The sequence below is a fragment of the Pyrgilauda ruficollis genome, unplaced genomic scaffold, assembly GCF_017590135.1.
Source record: "Pyrgilauda ruficollis isolate IOZ18807 unplaced genomic scaffold, ASM1759013v1 scaffold76, whole genome shotgun sequence".
Lineage (NCBI taxonomy): Eukaryota > Metazoa > Chordata > Aves > Passeriformes > Passeridae > Pyrgilauda > Pyrgilauda ruficollis.
In genome coordinates this window covers 2,037,442-2,052,128 of record NW_024529488.1, presented here as the reverse complement: position 1 = coordinate 2,052,128, position 14,687 = coordinate 2,037,442, and the positions used below count along the sequence as shown (strand labels likewise).

General features: G+C 43.7%; 1 protein-coding gene across 1 annotated transcript; it reads right to left on the bottom strand.

Moving 5' to 3' along the window:
- Window positions 1–7,545: 7,545 nt before the first annotated feature.
- Window positions 7,546–14,687, bottom strand: DNAJA1 (DnaJ heat shock protein family (Hsp40) member A1). Its single transcript, XM_041486405.1, has 8 exons — window positions 14,535–14,687; window positions 14,284–14,461; window positions 13,126–13,230; window positions 12,798–13,025; window positions 11,329–11,443; window positions 9,364–9,479; window positions 8,693–8,793; window positions 7,546–7,914 (listed from the first exon to the last, which is right to left on the bottom strand). Exons 1-8 carry the CDS (start codon window positions 14,664–14,666, stop codon window positions 7,696–7,698), a joined length of 1,194 nt encoding a protein of 397 aa, XP_041342339.1. The 5' UTR covers window positions 14,667–14,687; the 3' UTR covers window positions 7,546–7,695.

The window sequence follows — 14,687 nt, the reverse complement described above, 5'->3', positions numbered from 1 at the left end:
GTATTTCGTCTGTGTCTTCAGTGGTGTGGGGAAATGTAGAAAAAGCTCAGCTGGAATTCTCCCACAGCATCTTTGCTGCAAGTGTGGTGTTCAGTTCTGTTGAGCTGTGATGTCTGAATCCCCAGGCTGTTTTTTACTTCCATAGATATGCTAGCAGAGGGGGTTTTTAAATACTAAAAAGTGGTTATTTTTCCTGCCTGAAAAACCAGAACTATCTGTCAGTGGTACCTGACAAGCTCCATGGGCAGTTATTAATTCTGTTTAGGGGGAGCATCTTGACAAAATATTTTTAATAGTACTTTCCTTATAGAAGAGAGGCTCCCATTCCTTCAACATCTTTGTGACCCTTGACTGGTCTCCCTCCAGTACAACTCTGTCTCTTTTTTATGGGAAGACCCAAAACCAGATGTAACATTCCAGGTTGTTGCAGTTTGTTTTGGGTGGGGGGTACCCTGGGGTGTCCCCGGAGGGCCCTCTAGGCTGTGAGTGTTGGCTGGCAGCAGCAGGCAGGCAAGGAGACTCCACACGGCTTCTGAGGGTGCTGATCAGATGAGGGTTTATTGGGGGTCCCATCCCTGGGAACAGCATGGTTACTGAGGGAGAAGGGGGAGGGGGAAGGAGGGGGAGCCTAGGGGCAGGAAGGGGCAAGAGAGGGGAAAGGCTGAGAGAGCGGAAGTGCTAAGAGAGACTGATTTCACTAGCCCAGCTTAAGAGGGAGATTGAAAGTGGGTGTGGAATCAGACTTGGGCCAGTGGGATGACAGATACATGATGGTTCAGGGCAGGACCACAAGCTTAGAATATACCATACATTTCGGAGGGGTGAGACAGAGTGTACCATTTCAAGAAAACACAATACTACACCAGGTGTGTCCTCATTTTTGCTGAGTAGCTGGAAAGGATTGCCTCCCTCCACTGCTGTCAACCAGGACACCATTTGCCTTCTTTCCAAAAAGATGGCTCAAGATGAGCTTGGTATCCACCAGGACCCTCAGCTTACCTCTTGGCTGTTTTCCAGCCAAGTGCCCCAGCATGTGCTGTTGCATTGGGGTGCTCTTCCCCAGGTGCAGCACTTTGCACTTCCCCTTGAATTTAATTATGTTCCTGCCAGCTCATCCCTCTGGTTGGCAACTCTGTTTTATCAGCTACTTCTCCCTCCTCAGTGCCATCTGCAGACTTGCTGAGGCAGTACTGACCCTGGGCCACTGCCCTCCTAGTGCACTTGGTTGCACTCATCACCACCCTCTGGCATTCAGCTGGTTTTCTATCCACTTCACTTTTCACCTGTCCCATACCCCAACACCTTCTCTGCGTGGATTGAATGGAAGACAGTGCCTTACAGAAGTCCAGGGTCACAATAGCTACTTCCCTCCTGTCATGCGCCATGTCAGTTGCTCCATTGTAAAATGTACCAGGTTGGTTAAGCATGACATTTCCTTTGGTGAATCCCTCCTGGCAACTTTGGATGGTTTTCCTGCTCTTGAAGTGCCTGCAAATGGCTTCTGTTTAGCTGCACCCTTACCTTCTATGGGAGTGAGGTGAAGTTGTCCATTTCTTTGGATCCCCCTATCTTGCCCTTCTCAAAGACAGTTGTGACATTCACTTTCCACCAGGTTTTGGGCACTTTTCCCAGTCAGCATGATCAATCAAAGATTGTCCAGAGGGGCCTTGCAATGACATCTGTCAACCCAGAGCATGTGTGGATGTGTCCTATTAGGGCCCATGGTTCTGTGTATGTTTAGTTTTCTCTGAGCTCATCATCCTTACACAAAGGGAACATCCTCCTTGGTCCAGACTTTCCCCTTGATCTCTGGAATTCTGAGAGCTTATGTTGTCACTAGGTAAGACTGAGGCAAAGAAGGTACTCAGCACCCCAACATTTTCCATGTCTTGTATGACCAGATGCCCTATCTAATTCTGTAATGACCCCACATTTTCCCTGCCCTTTCCCACTTTTGTACTTATAGAGGCTCTTGTTATCCAGTTAAGCTTTAGCTTCCATAACTTCATCTCTGGATGCCCACACATCACATCTGTGTTCCTCCCAATATACCCGCACTTGGTTATACCCTCCAGATAACTCCTTTTTGTGTTCTAGTTTAGCCAGGAGTTCCTTGTGCATACCCACAGACCTCCTGGCCATTTTTTCTGGCTTGCTGTTCACTGGGATGGACTGCTCTCAAGCCTGGGAGAGGTGAGCCTTGAATATTAATTAACTTTCTTGGGCTCTTCATTCCACAGCCTTATCCTTTGGAGTGCTTCTAAGCAGATCTTTGAAGAGATTAGTCTGCTCTTCTGAAGTCCGGAGTTGGGGACTGGCTTTTCATCCTAGTTCTTCCTCTCAGTCTCCTGAACTTCACCATCTTGTGGTCACTGTAGCCAAGGCTGCCTTTGACCTTGACAGTCCCAACAAGCTCTTTGGTTTTGAGTACAAGATCTAGAGCGCCTCTCCTAGTTGCTTCCACTATCAATTGTGTCAGGAAGTTCTCATCAATGTACTCCATGAACCTCCTGGATTTATTATCACAGAATTAAGAGTTGGAAGGAACTGCTGGAGGTCTAATCCAACCCCCTCCCAAGGCAGGGTCACTTAGAGCAGGTGGCTTTTGAATATCTCCAGAGAGGAGGAGTCTATGTCCAGTTCCAGTGCTCTGCCACCCTCAAAAGAAGTTCTTGCTCACGTTGAGGTGACCTCAGTCACTCCTCATATGGCTTCCCCTCAAGGCCCTCATCTTAGTTGCCTTCATTTGGATGCTCTGTATTGGCCTGATGCCTTTCTTAGACTGTGGCACCCATGGGACTTGAAGTGGGGCCACTCCAGTGGAGAGCAGAGCAGGACAAGCCTCTCCCTTGCCCAGCTGGTGATGCTGTGCCTGGTGCACTCCAGGACAGAATTGATCCTCCTGGCTGCCAGGGCACACTGGACAATTCTCACTCACAAACTCCCAGTTTGTTAATTTGTCCCTGGGTAGAGCTTGCTACATTACAGTTCCTCTCTCACATAAAGAGAAACTCCACCACCTTGCTTCTCTGACAGTTCTCTGTTCTTTATAAAAAGGACATAACCATCCATGACTATTCCAGTCACGTGAGCTATCCCACTGTGTCTCAGCACTGCAGCGAGATCATGGCCCTGTGAATGCATATATACATCTAGTTCTTCTTCATTCTCCATGCTGCATCTTTTTGTATACTGACACTTCATGGATAATCAAAGAATGGGGTTTCCTAGAAGGGATGTGAGAGGATTCACCATAGCCATAAGCATATGTTTTGTGTTTTGATCCTCAACTTCAGGGGCAGCCAAGGAGCATCTGACTCTGCAGTGGTTGCTGTGACCTGCTTCCCAGGAGGAAGCAATGGCACAATTGTTGCCATTTGCACCCTGACTCCCAGTCCTTCAGTTTAAAGTCCATCTCACCAGACTGGCCGGAGTGCTGCCAGTGATTCTCTTGTCCATTTTAGCCGGGGATTCCCTTCCCCCATAACAGGCTAAAAATCATAAAAACACAACCCACTGTTATAGAAGCCAAAACCTTCTTGATGGTTTTGGCCACAAGCCCAGACATTGATCTGCACCATATGTCTGTCTCTGGCTGTCCTGATTTCTCTAATAGAGAGGACAGATGAGATGACTTGGGTATGGTTTAAAGTCCATCTCACCAGACTGGCCAGCCTGCTGCCAAAGGCTCTCTGCCCTTTTTAGCTGTGGGATCCCATTCCCTGTAATATCTAAAAATTATAAAAACACAACCCACTGTTATAAAAGCCAAAACCTTCTTGATAGCACCAGCCACAAACCCAGACATTGACCGGCACAATGTGTCTGCTGTCCTGATTTCTCTAGCAGGGAAGACAGATAAGGAGATTATTTGGGCACAGGGATGACTTGTGATATTTTTCACCTGCCTCCCCAGGGCTTATAGTCTTCCTTGATCCCACCTATTTTTTGGCTTGTGACATTATTTGTATCCATATGAAAAAGTGATGGGGGTAGTGGTCTAAGACAGGTCAGGGTACCCTTTTGCAACACCATGGATCCCAGCTCCTGGAGGGCAGGATGCCCCTTGTGTACTGTCTATTAGGCTGGCAAATAGACAACTGAGTCCCCACTACAACCATTTCATCTGTAATCTGTATCATTATGATGCACTGCTGCTGAGGTTCCCTTTGTTGGCTGTGCTCATGGACATCTAAAGCCTTTAAAGCATCAGATCTGTATTTCTGGTCCGCAAGTTGGAGTAGAGATTGAATTGGAGATTGGAGCCATGCTTTTGTGGGTCCCCAGGGTGCAAGGTGCCTCAGGCTCAGTGGTATCCATTGCAGGTGTGTGGTTCTGAACCCACTAAGCTATCTCTGCTTTAGCCCCTCTGTATACAGCACAGCCACCTGTCTCTTGTCATTCAGCCACCTGTTGCAGCTGGTCATCCACCTGTGCACACTTTGTGCAGGTACTAGCCTTTCCTTCGGGCATCCGTGGAAACGTAGTGCCTGTAGTGACACCTGCCTCACCAGTTCTGTCTGTGTGGAAGCATCAGGCTTCTCAGGGGCTGTCTCAGTAGGCACACTGGCTTTGGCTCAGGAATGCCTGCCATTATGGCAGAGACCTAAAGCACTTAGCACTCATCTGAGATGTGGATCTACTTTTATTATTATTATTATGTTTTCCTGACAGCAGTTAACAGGGTAGTTGAAGTCCCATTCTTTGGGCACTGTAACTGCTCATTTTACTCCCTAACAAAACAGTAAGCTTGGCATTTGTTTATGTGCTGTTTTCAAAAAGAGTGGTTTAAATCAAACCTCACTTTTCTTAGTGTGCTTTCCTAATGCTCTGAGCAGGAATCAGTCACAAACATGTCTTCCCCAGTGAAGATGATAATGAAAAATCGTAGGGCAAGTTGTTTGCTTGCTTGACCTTGCATCACACTGCAAATTCAGAGCAGATTTGGGATGACTGAGTTTACACCCTTGGGCTGAACCAACCTTTTCCACTCTTGCTTGCCGTCAGGTATTCAAAACTATGGGAAGGAGAGGACCTGTACCCTAAGGGCTCTGAAAGCAAAGCGAAAATGAGAGTAGACTCTTTCACAGCCAACCTGTGCAATAGTGGAGCTTCTAGTCTTATGGGAAAAATATGAAGTCCTAAATGCCTGGGGCATAGTGAAAAAAATAATTGTAATAGACTAAAACATAAGTTTGATCATATGAATCAGATGGTGTTGCAACACTTGAAGTAATTGCAAACTCAGATTACAAGAGGTCAGGTTAGTAAACTGGTAGTTACAGAAACAGCTCTATTGTGCTACTGTATCCTCAGTTTCTACAACTGTCCATTCTGTTTATTTCCCCAAACTAGAAACTGTATGCCACATAAACCAACAAGCCAGGAAACAAATCTTACTTCATTTTTCAGTGACACAGAATAGTCTATCTGCTTGCTCTAAGTGTATGATACCCAGGGTATTACGGGAAAACAAAGTCCTACTAGCTCTTGTCATCCAGCAATTTTTGCCAAAAGCATATTCTTCTGCTGCTAGTATTTGTTTGGGGCACAGATTTTGTATCAGTAACCAGCTCGTTTCAAAACAGAATACTAATCTGGTAGGGTTCCTGCAGTCCTTCCTCCACTAGCAGAGCATCCTTCCTTGGACTACTCTGCTAAAGCTTTAGAGGCAGCTCCTGGTTAGGCAGCCTCCTCCTGGAACCCAGCCCACCTGCCATGGGATCATCAAGTACAAAGCAGAATTGTCATGGCCTCCAGAGTAAGTCAAGAATGTAACCTCAACTATGCCAATGCAGCTATGGGTGGGTGTGGTGAGAGGAAAACCAGTGCTCCTGAGAAAGTAACTTTATGGAATTAAAAAAAAAAAATATAATACACAGTCATCTGAACCAAAATCATGTCCCACTGTTAAGCTCAAGGCTATGAATGGTGTGTTGTTTGTCCTTTCTGTTTTGATCTAGTGGCTAAAGAAAAAAATACCCCAAGGGTGCTTACTGAGCTGGAAAAAAGGAGCTTATTTTACTGCTGTTTAAGTCTCAAGCCACCTGTGCAGGAGTGAGCCCTAGCCAGAGGAAGATTACTTTCTGTTTCTCCCCTTGACTCAAACCATCCTGATAGAGCACAGGCACCTGCAGGTCACGTTTTTCAGCTCACTGATGAGCTCACTCAAGTAGAATTTGGAAAAACACTTGGCCTACAGAATTTTATTTCTATTGAGAAAGAAAACAGAAAACTAGGTGAAAGATCACAGTTCTGTAGGTACCTGAAAGGGACCACATTTGACGTACAAAATCCATGGTGTAGCAGCTGTCTTTATACAATGAAACTTGTAATGCTTAGATAAGTTAGAGATTTTTTTTTTCTAAGAGCTTCCAGATACTGAAGTTACAACACACATACTGCCACGCAGCAGCTACTTAGATCCGAGCTCTCCTTGTGACGCTTTTGCTTCAAAGCAGTATGAAAAGTGTAAGCTCTGTCTCAAGCCAGATGGTTGAGCAAGACTAAACTACCACACTGGAGGTTAAATCTGGACCTGTCCTCTCAGCATATTTTCTGAAAGACAGTTTTAAAGATATTTCTGTGATTAGCTATCTAAAAAGAAGGGGGTGGTGTTTTTGAAACAACATCTGGTCTAAGAAAAGAGGCAATGAACAATTTTGTAATTATATCGGAAACACTTCATCTACAATAATTAGAACATTCATACAGAAATTTAAGAGTCAGCTTGAAATAATGCACACAATACATTCATTTCAGAACATCCTAAATGCAGTGGTTGGTTGTATTCACTAGCCTTGTTTCCTCTGCAGGATCACATATATCCACTAAGAGGACTGGTACTGCTCTCCACAACACACCAAGGGTATCTGATTTCAGTAATCAGGGTGTAAATCAAGCTTCACCTAGCAGCAGTCTGATGTTCCAAGCCACCTGCATGCTGACAAAGTCAAGAGGATTTTACTAATGCACAGTAGCCAAGGCAGCTCCAAGCACCCACTGGCTCCACAGGCAGTGCAGTGCAGGACAGCAGCCAAACGGGAGTCACTGATGAAAGAAAGCAAGCTCCACATCTAGCTCTGGGATCAGAACCAGTGCTGGCACAGGAAAGGACTATCTGACCTCATATGCAATAGCATGGAGAGCTTGGGGATCTCATTACATTAATGGGCCTGTGAAGATTGACCACATCTGTGTCAGCCTCATCTACCATGTGGGTGCATTACAGCCAGGCCCTGTTTAACAAACACCAGTACAAGCCCAAACATTCTTATCCTAACCAGTACAAAACTTTACTACATCTTACCACGGATTATAATTACTTGTGCATACTTTATTCACAGAGTTTAAGATCTAGAATTCCTAAAAAGCACATCACAGAATCTTAGTTCAAGCCTGGGCAATTGCACACATACAGGAATTACAAGGTTTGGAATAAAAGACAAGCAGGTAAGGGAGTTTTCTGGACCAAGAGGCAGGAGTGAAGTGCAGTCAACTTCATTTCAGCTTGCATACTGGAGCTTTATACAAATTGCAAAGTCAGTTTAATTACTTAGTTTATTTCTTTATGCTTTTAGAAATGACTATGGCTGGATAGAACAACAAATAGCAGGTGAGGGCAAACTGCTTGTAGTCCTTCACTCATCCACTACTGCATACAAAACAAGCATCACAAGTTATTCACTGGCCCATTTATGATGTCTGGCACTGAACACCACCTCTAGGCTGATGCTCATCATCTTCATACACTTCTCCATTATAGTGGTGTTTTCGCTTTTGAGATGGATCGAAGTCCACTAATTCCACCTGTTCCATCTCCTCAGTTTCTTCTATCTCCTGCCTTGTAGGTAGCAGTTTTTCGAGTAAGGACAGCTTATCTGAGGAAAGGAAGCCACTCTCTGGGAAGATCACCTGAAATCAAGAGCTAAGGTTACTCAAGTCTATCTGAACTGTTTTTTCATTAGGTCAGATAGACCTACAGGTTAAAGACCTGCCAAAGTCAGGTTTGTTGTCATAGATTACTTAAATTCAGAGCTTAAAAAAATTATCAGCATCACTAAGCTGCTTTTTAATGCCTGCATGAAGTTAGCTTCTAACTCTGGCAACTCAATCAATACCTTTCTTCTGCCTCAGGCTGCACTCTTGAATCAACCACAAAAAGCTAAGTATATATGTAATATAATAGCACATACTACAACATATTTATTATAGCATACACAACTACACAAATATATATATGAACAAAATATAGATGTGAGATATGGTTAAATATATTCGAAGCTGTAGCAGATGGGGCCCATTGCTATAGCTCCTAGTATTAGCTTCTCCCCAGAGAAGAAAATCAACATTTTCCAACCTTATCTTCTGCTCCCAGGCAGAAGTAGAAATTACTCATGCATCCTTCCTACAGGACAAAAGAAACTAAAGAATATGTCAAGCAAATGGAAATTCAAAAGGTTGCTGAATAAACTCCTCTGGTACCTAATGTACTTTGAGCACACAGTGTTCCGGAAGTTTTCTTTGTTCTGAACTGTAATTCTGATGAGTTGCATATTCCCACCATTGTAAAAAATGCTAAATAGGATATCTGATTATTGGTATCTCTTCTTGACTGAGGTAGTGCTTATTGGTTGAATTTTGGATGGATGTTCAGTCCTGGAATGCTGTGGAAGTGAGATGATTTACTTACCCTGAATTCTATGATCAGACGTCCTTTTTCATATGGTCTGCGATAAATTGGCATACCTTCATTCAACACACACTTAACAGCCCCATGCTCAACAACCTGGCCTAAAAAAAACAACAAAAAATTACCAAAAAAGGAAGGGAGCTATGCAAGCAACAGAAGCAGCTTTAGTTATAATTCCCTTCAATATGTATGTAGCTTTCTATATTGTGGTTAGGCACCAACACCAACATGTAGTAGTCTAACAGGAACTTACTGCCTGGTAACATATGAGTAGGAAAGCAGATTGTTGTCTACATTACATTCCTGTAAACCTTGTTATGCTTCCCAAAGGAAGCATACTTACAAATTTATTAAGTGCTCCATCGCTTCCAGGGCTGAAAAAGTGGTTTTCAGAGACCCACGGCCTTCAATTCTCATGAGATATCCTCAGGATGCAAGTATGTCCATGAGGTAAGGTCTGTTACTACGTCACGCAAAGAGAAAGTTACTGCTGACTGCTATGCAAAAATCCTTTTTTATTTTAAGATTCGTACTGCAAAGACTAGGGCAAAGAATTTGATAACAGCACACATCCCTTCTACATCAAGTATGGGGTGCTTCTCTTCCTTTAGATTTCCAGCTTACATTCACTGTATGCTAGAACTTCCAACAGAAAGCAAACCAACTCTTACCAGGACGGGAGGTAATAATAATAGTTCTGTTATCCAGCGTTGTGATGGGCTTTTGAAAGCCACATAGTGCTTCAACCAGCTGAATATCCATAGACAGAAGTAGATCTTCATCTCGTCTAAGGCAGAACCAATCAACAACAGTCACAGTGAGAGAGAAGCAGTACAAGGATCATACCAACTTCAATATTTAAAATCTGGAAATTACAATAAGCTGTAACAGAAACCCAGGCAATTAAACAAAGAATACCAAGTATTAATGTAGCTCCTCAATTACTAGAATGACAGCCTCCTCTGAGAGCCATTACCATTATGTAAAGCTATCTTAAGTGTTGCAAGTGTTTACTGAAAAGAAATAAATATAGTAAGGCCCACTTGTATCCAGTTTCACTTCACTGCTCCTTCCCTATTAAAAACCAAAATTTCTCAGCCTCATAAATACTCAAACTGGGACAATTAATTCATTTCTTTGCATAGATAAATGCCTTCTTAATTGCACTAGCTTGCACTACAGTGATCTGTTACACCCTGAAGATTTATTACCACGGAAATTTGAACAGGTGATGGCCACTCTGGATAATGATACAAGTACCAAGAAGTATCTGGAATAGATAATGTTAATTACTTTAATTGTATTCTGACTTCAGTACGGCAACACTAGCAATCGTCTACAGGTTCAAAAGCTACAAAATCCTTCCTCTTACTCGAAGGATATAGAGCACTCACTCTGTTTTTAAAACGTCTCTGGCAGGAGACTTGAATGCAAAGCTAATTTTGGACTCTGACAGGAGAGGAGGAACATACCACTTGTGCGAGAGCATGACCTCAGCATAACCCCACAAGACCAGTAATATCAAGGGTTATTGAAGGACACTAGAACTGAAAGCATTGGGCAGAAGGATAGACAAAAATAATCTAATAGAATTGTGACTTCAGGTCCCAGGAAACCATGAGAACAGTTTGGCATATCTGAATCAATGTCTGGTTTCACTGGAAGTTAAGAAAAATCAGCTGAGTAAGCTCATGCAAAGCAAACAGAAGTGATTCTTAACCTGTGAGCTCAGTGTTCCCTGGCACAGAATTCTGGCACCAGCTTCAAGAGCTCAGCGCCATACATGATAGTCAGGCAGACCGGCTGCAGGTTTCCCAAGAACCTTTGGCTCACCATTCCTATTTACAAGCACAAGGTCAGTGCTAAGTGCTTTCTCTAAATCCACCACTTCCTTTGTAACTCCTCTCAGCAGCAGCGAGAAAAAAAATGCAACATGCTTCTGTGAGATCATCAATGGTGCTTTTAACTGGACCAAAATATACTGGACAGTATAATTCCACAAACAGTAACAAAAGAGGGGGGCATGCGACACCAAGCAGTACTGCCTGGGAACACAAAATAGTTGAGATGTGGTCAGTGCTGCTTGAGTCACTTTTGCTTTCACAATAAAAACCAGGCAGGACCAATTACTGTGCCCACAGTACCCAGGCAGGAAATGAAGTGCACGCTATACTGAGTAAGTTTGTCCTAAGTAAGATCCACAAACACATGTGTACACACTCCAAGTTTTCTGTGTCTTCAGGCCATGTGGACAACAGTGGACTACATTAAATGGCAATTTTCTGAGATAAGCAATTGAAAGCAAGGAAACAGTCACAAATATTCAAAACTACTACAAATCTTAGTATTTCTACGACTTCTTAAAATTAAAGATTTGTAAACTCTTAACTACTTTCTATCCCCTTCTGCTGCCAAAGCTCACAGGAGATTACCTCATGCTATTAAAACACAAGTGGCCAGACTAGTTGCACCAGAACTCACCTCCAGCACTCCTCTGACCACCCAAACTCATGGCTGAGTGACAGTCATGTGATCCTATCTCCTGACACTCCAGTACCTACAAGATGAGTGGTAACCAAGGAAGCATGTGGAAAAACATCACAAGAGATAACGTAAGAGAATTCAAGAGTCTTTACCTTGTAAATACAGAGTGGTCTTTCTGATCCAAGACAATAATAATATCCCCTGGCTCCAGACCTGGCTCTTGGTCCCCTTCACCATGGAATGTTATTTTCTGACCATCCTTCATTCCTATCGCGCAAAACAAATAAATATTTTTCTTATTTTTAAGATAAAAGCAACAACAATGAACACTTTTATAGGGATGAAGCTGGTATCAAGATATCTCTGGATCTTTAAGCAAGAAAATCAGGATCTTCCCTTGAAGCATTTCTTTTTATTTTTTCTTTTAATCCACTCACTTGTTCAACAGATCTTAGCAGTGCTAACCTGAATTCAGTCTCAAGACCATCAAGTTTAACTGTACTGCCAAAAGAGCCACCAACAAAGTCCTGAAGGGAAATATCACCAAAACAATTTTCATTATACACACAAATACAAGAAAGAAATCAGAAACACTGTGTACAAACTCTATTTTCAAGAGCCATTGACCAGTCAGCTTCTTCAGTTTCATAAATACGTGGCACATCTCCTTATGAAGCATCATCTCAGTGCCTGCCAAGTCGAAGAAGCATTCCCCACGGATCGAAAACCTCCTGTAAAAAACTTGTTTCACCCACACAAAAAGTCTATAAAACAAAAACACTAGCTTTCTTATGCTTTATCAGTCTCTTTTGCCCTCCTTCTAAAAGACACCCTTCTTGTAAGACCTCCCTGTTCAAAATATCAGTAATATAGTCCTCATATTTACTACCACTGTAGGATTCCCCCTACAAATTCAGGCATTGCATAAGCTCTGCTTACAGATGTAACAGCTGCGGGTCGTAATCACGAGTGAGTCTGTAAAAGTCAGGTACTTGTCAGGTTGCTTTGTCTTACAAGCTGCACTACTCCAGAGACTTCTCTCACAGGTTTTTGGGCAGCCCCCTCAACAGAGATGCATTTGTCACTCAATACCATTACATTCACGTTGCGGGTTTGTGTATTGAGTTGCATTTTGCCAGGCAGGGAAGCAGTACCTGCGCTGGGCAGCACTGTCAGGGGTGCGTAGCCAACAGAGCTCTAAGCATGAGAGGCTCAGCACTGTCTCTGCACCCTATCACTATAGCAGACCTGGTTCCCCTTCGCACTGAAACACAGTGGAAGTGATCGGAGTCTGCAGAGTTTTGCTGCAGGCAATGAAAATTGATTAGGCTACCTGATCACAAACTGGGCTTAGAGGAACCTGAAAAATAATTTACTGCTTACAACAAATGCAGGTTTCAGAATTCATTCTTAGTTATGTGCCAGGCTTTAGAAGTGAACACAGAGCTAGTCCACCTTCCCTAGAAAACAACTCTACTTTTTGTAAGGCAACAATAAGCAATTTTACTATGTATTCAGAATTGTTACTTACCAAGTTAACCGCATATTTGCTAAAATTTGTGTTTTAGTGCTGCAAAGTCAGTCAGTACATTCAACACTTCACCTCAGTAAGACACCTCACCTTTGTCAATGTGAACTTCCAGGATCTTCTTCTCTCGAACAATTTTTCTGCCATTGCAGCTCTTACACCGGTCCTTGGGGCTGATACGCTCCCCATGCCCCTGACACTCCATACACACAGACTGGATCTGCTGCACCATTCCTGGCCCAATCTGGTGAATTCTGATCTGCATGCCTGTTCCCCTGCAATTAGGGCAGCATTCTACTGCACCTTTCTTACCACCACGACCTGAGAACAAAAATTGAAGATAGGTGGTTATGTGCTACCAGAAAAAAAAACCCCAAAAGCTTTACAAACATCATCTCTTTAGTTTCAGTTTCAACATTACCTTCACACTTGTCACAGATAACATTTTTCTGCAGTGCAAGTTTCCTCATTGCACCATTGTACATATCTTCTAAACTTACTGACAACTGGTGGACCACATTTTTACCTGTAAAAGAACAGATATTTACTCAAGTTTAGAAGCTTGGTCTGCACATCCCCCTGCCAAGCCATGATAAGCCAAGTCTCTGGGATTAAACATCTTGTTTCAATAGAGCTTTGTCTTGTTTTGCTTGTATTAAGCCCCTTCTCAGCTGCTATGATATTAGATAACAGTTGTTACGACTTTGACTCTGTAAAAGTCAGAAGAGACCTTCGGGAAAAGTACAAACAGTAACAGCAACAGAACATACAGAACCTCATTACAGAACCTGTAATGCAGGCCTCTGGTTTCAACAAAGTCACCAAACAGATCTCCTACAAACAAGCCAGTGACTCTGTTTGGAATCTCCACTTCAGCACTTTCTTCCTCTCATCACGTGACCATCTGGAACCAGAAATGACCAACTATATTTTTATCCTCAGGAACTCCTTAGCACTTCAGCTGCTGTAGGCTTAGCTTTCTAAAGGATGCTGAGCTCTGGGTTGTTACAAGTACTTTGACACTCTTAACACTTTGATACAAAACAGTTTTTCTTCCCTTTTTCACCAGATCTGCACTAAGAGGTGATGGGGTCAGCACTGCTCTTAACAAGATTAAAGTTTCTCCCAGCGTGACTAAACTGGAGCTCAACTTCTGAGTAGCACTTTACTGCAGCTTCAACTTAACACAGTGCAGGAACACAGAGAAGTTTCACAGACTGAACTGGATTTTCATGTCTTGTTTAGATAGATACTTTTAAATACTACACTTAGAGTAGCTTAATTAATAAACCGTTTTAAGTTACTTTACCCTTCCATTTCCTACTCTGTCTACTAGCAGCTGGGCTTACACTCAGCTAAAGGTACTCTGAACGCACCTGGTTAGCGATTAACAGGGCACAGTGCACAGGAGACCAAACTACCACTGCACCAAACGCCCTCCCTTGGGGTTCCAGGCGATAAGAGACAACAGTCTTCTCCAATTTTCAGATTAAGCCTGTAACTTCAGTTTAACTCTCTTTAAATTCCTACATCTACAACATTCTCCTCAGAGAACGCGATACGCCCGCGGACACGTTACCTCGCCTCTCCCCCCTCTGCATCCTCCCTCCGCTGAAGAACAAATCGAATATGTCCATGGGCGACCCGAAGCCGCCGCCGGAGCCGCCCTCCTTGATAGCTTGCTCGCCTCCTTTGTCATACAGCTCCCTCTTCTTCGGGTCCGACAGCACTTCGTAAGCTTGCGAGATCTGCTTGAACTGCAGAAAGGACAGTCACCGGCACTCAGGCATCTGCAGCACTCCCGNNNCCGCCCCGGCCCGTCCCGCCGACCTTCTCGCCCTCATTGGGGTTCTTGTCCGGGTGGTACTTGAGCGCGAGCTTGCGGTAGGCCTTCTTCAGCTCCTCGGCGGACGCGTTGGGCTTCACGCCCAGCACATCGTAGTAGGTGGTCTCCTTCACCATGGCGGCGGCGGCGGCGGCAGG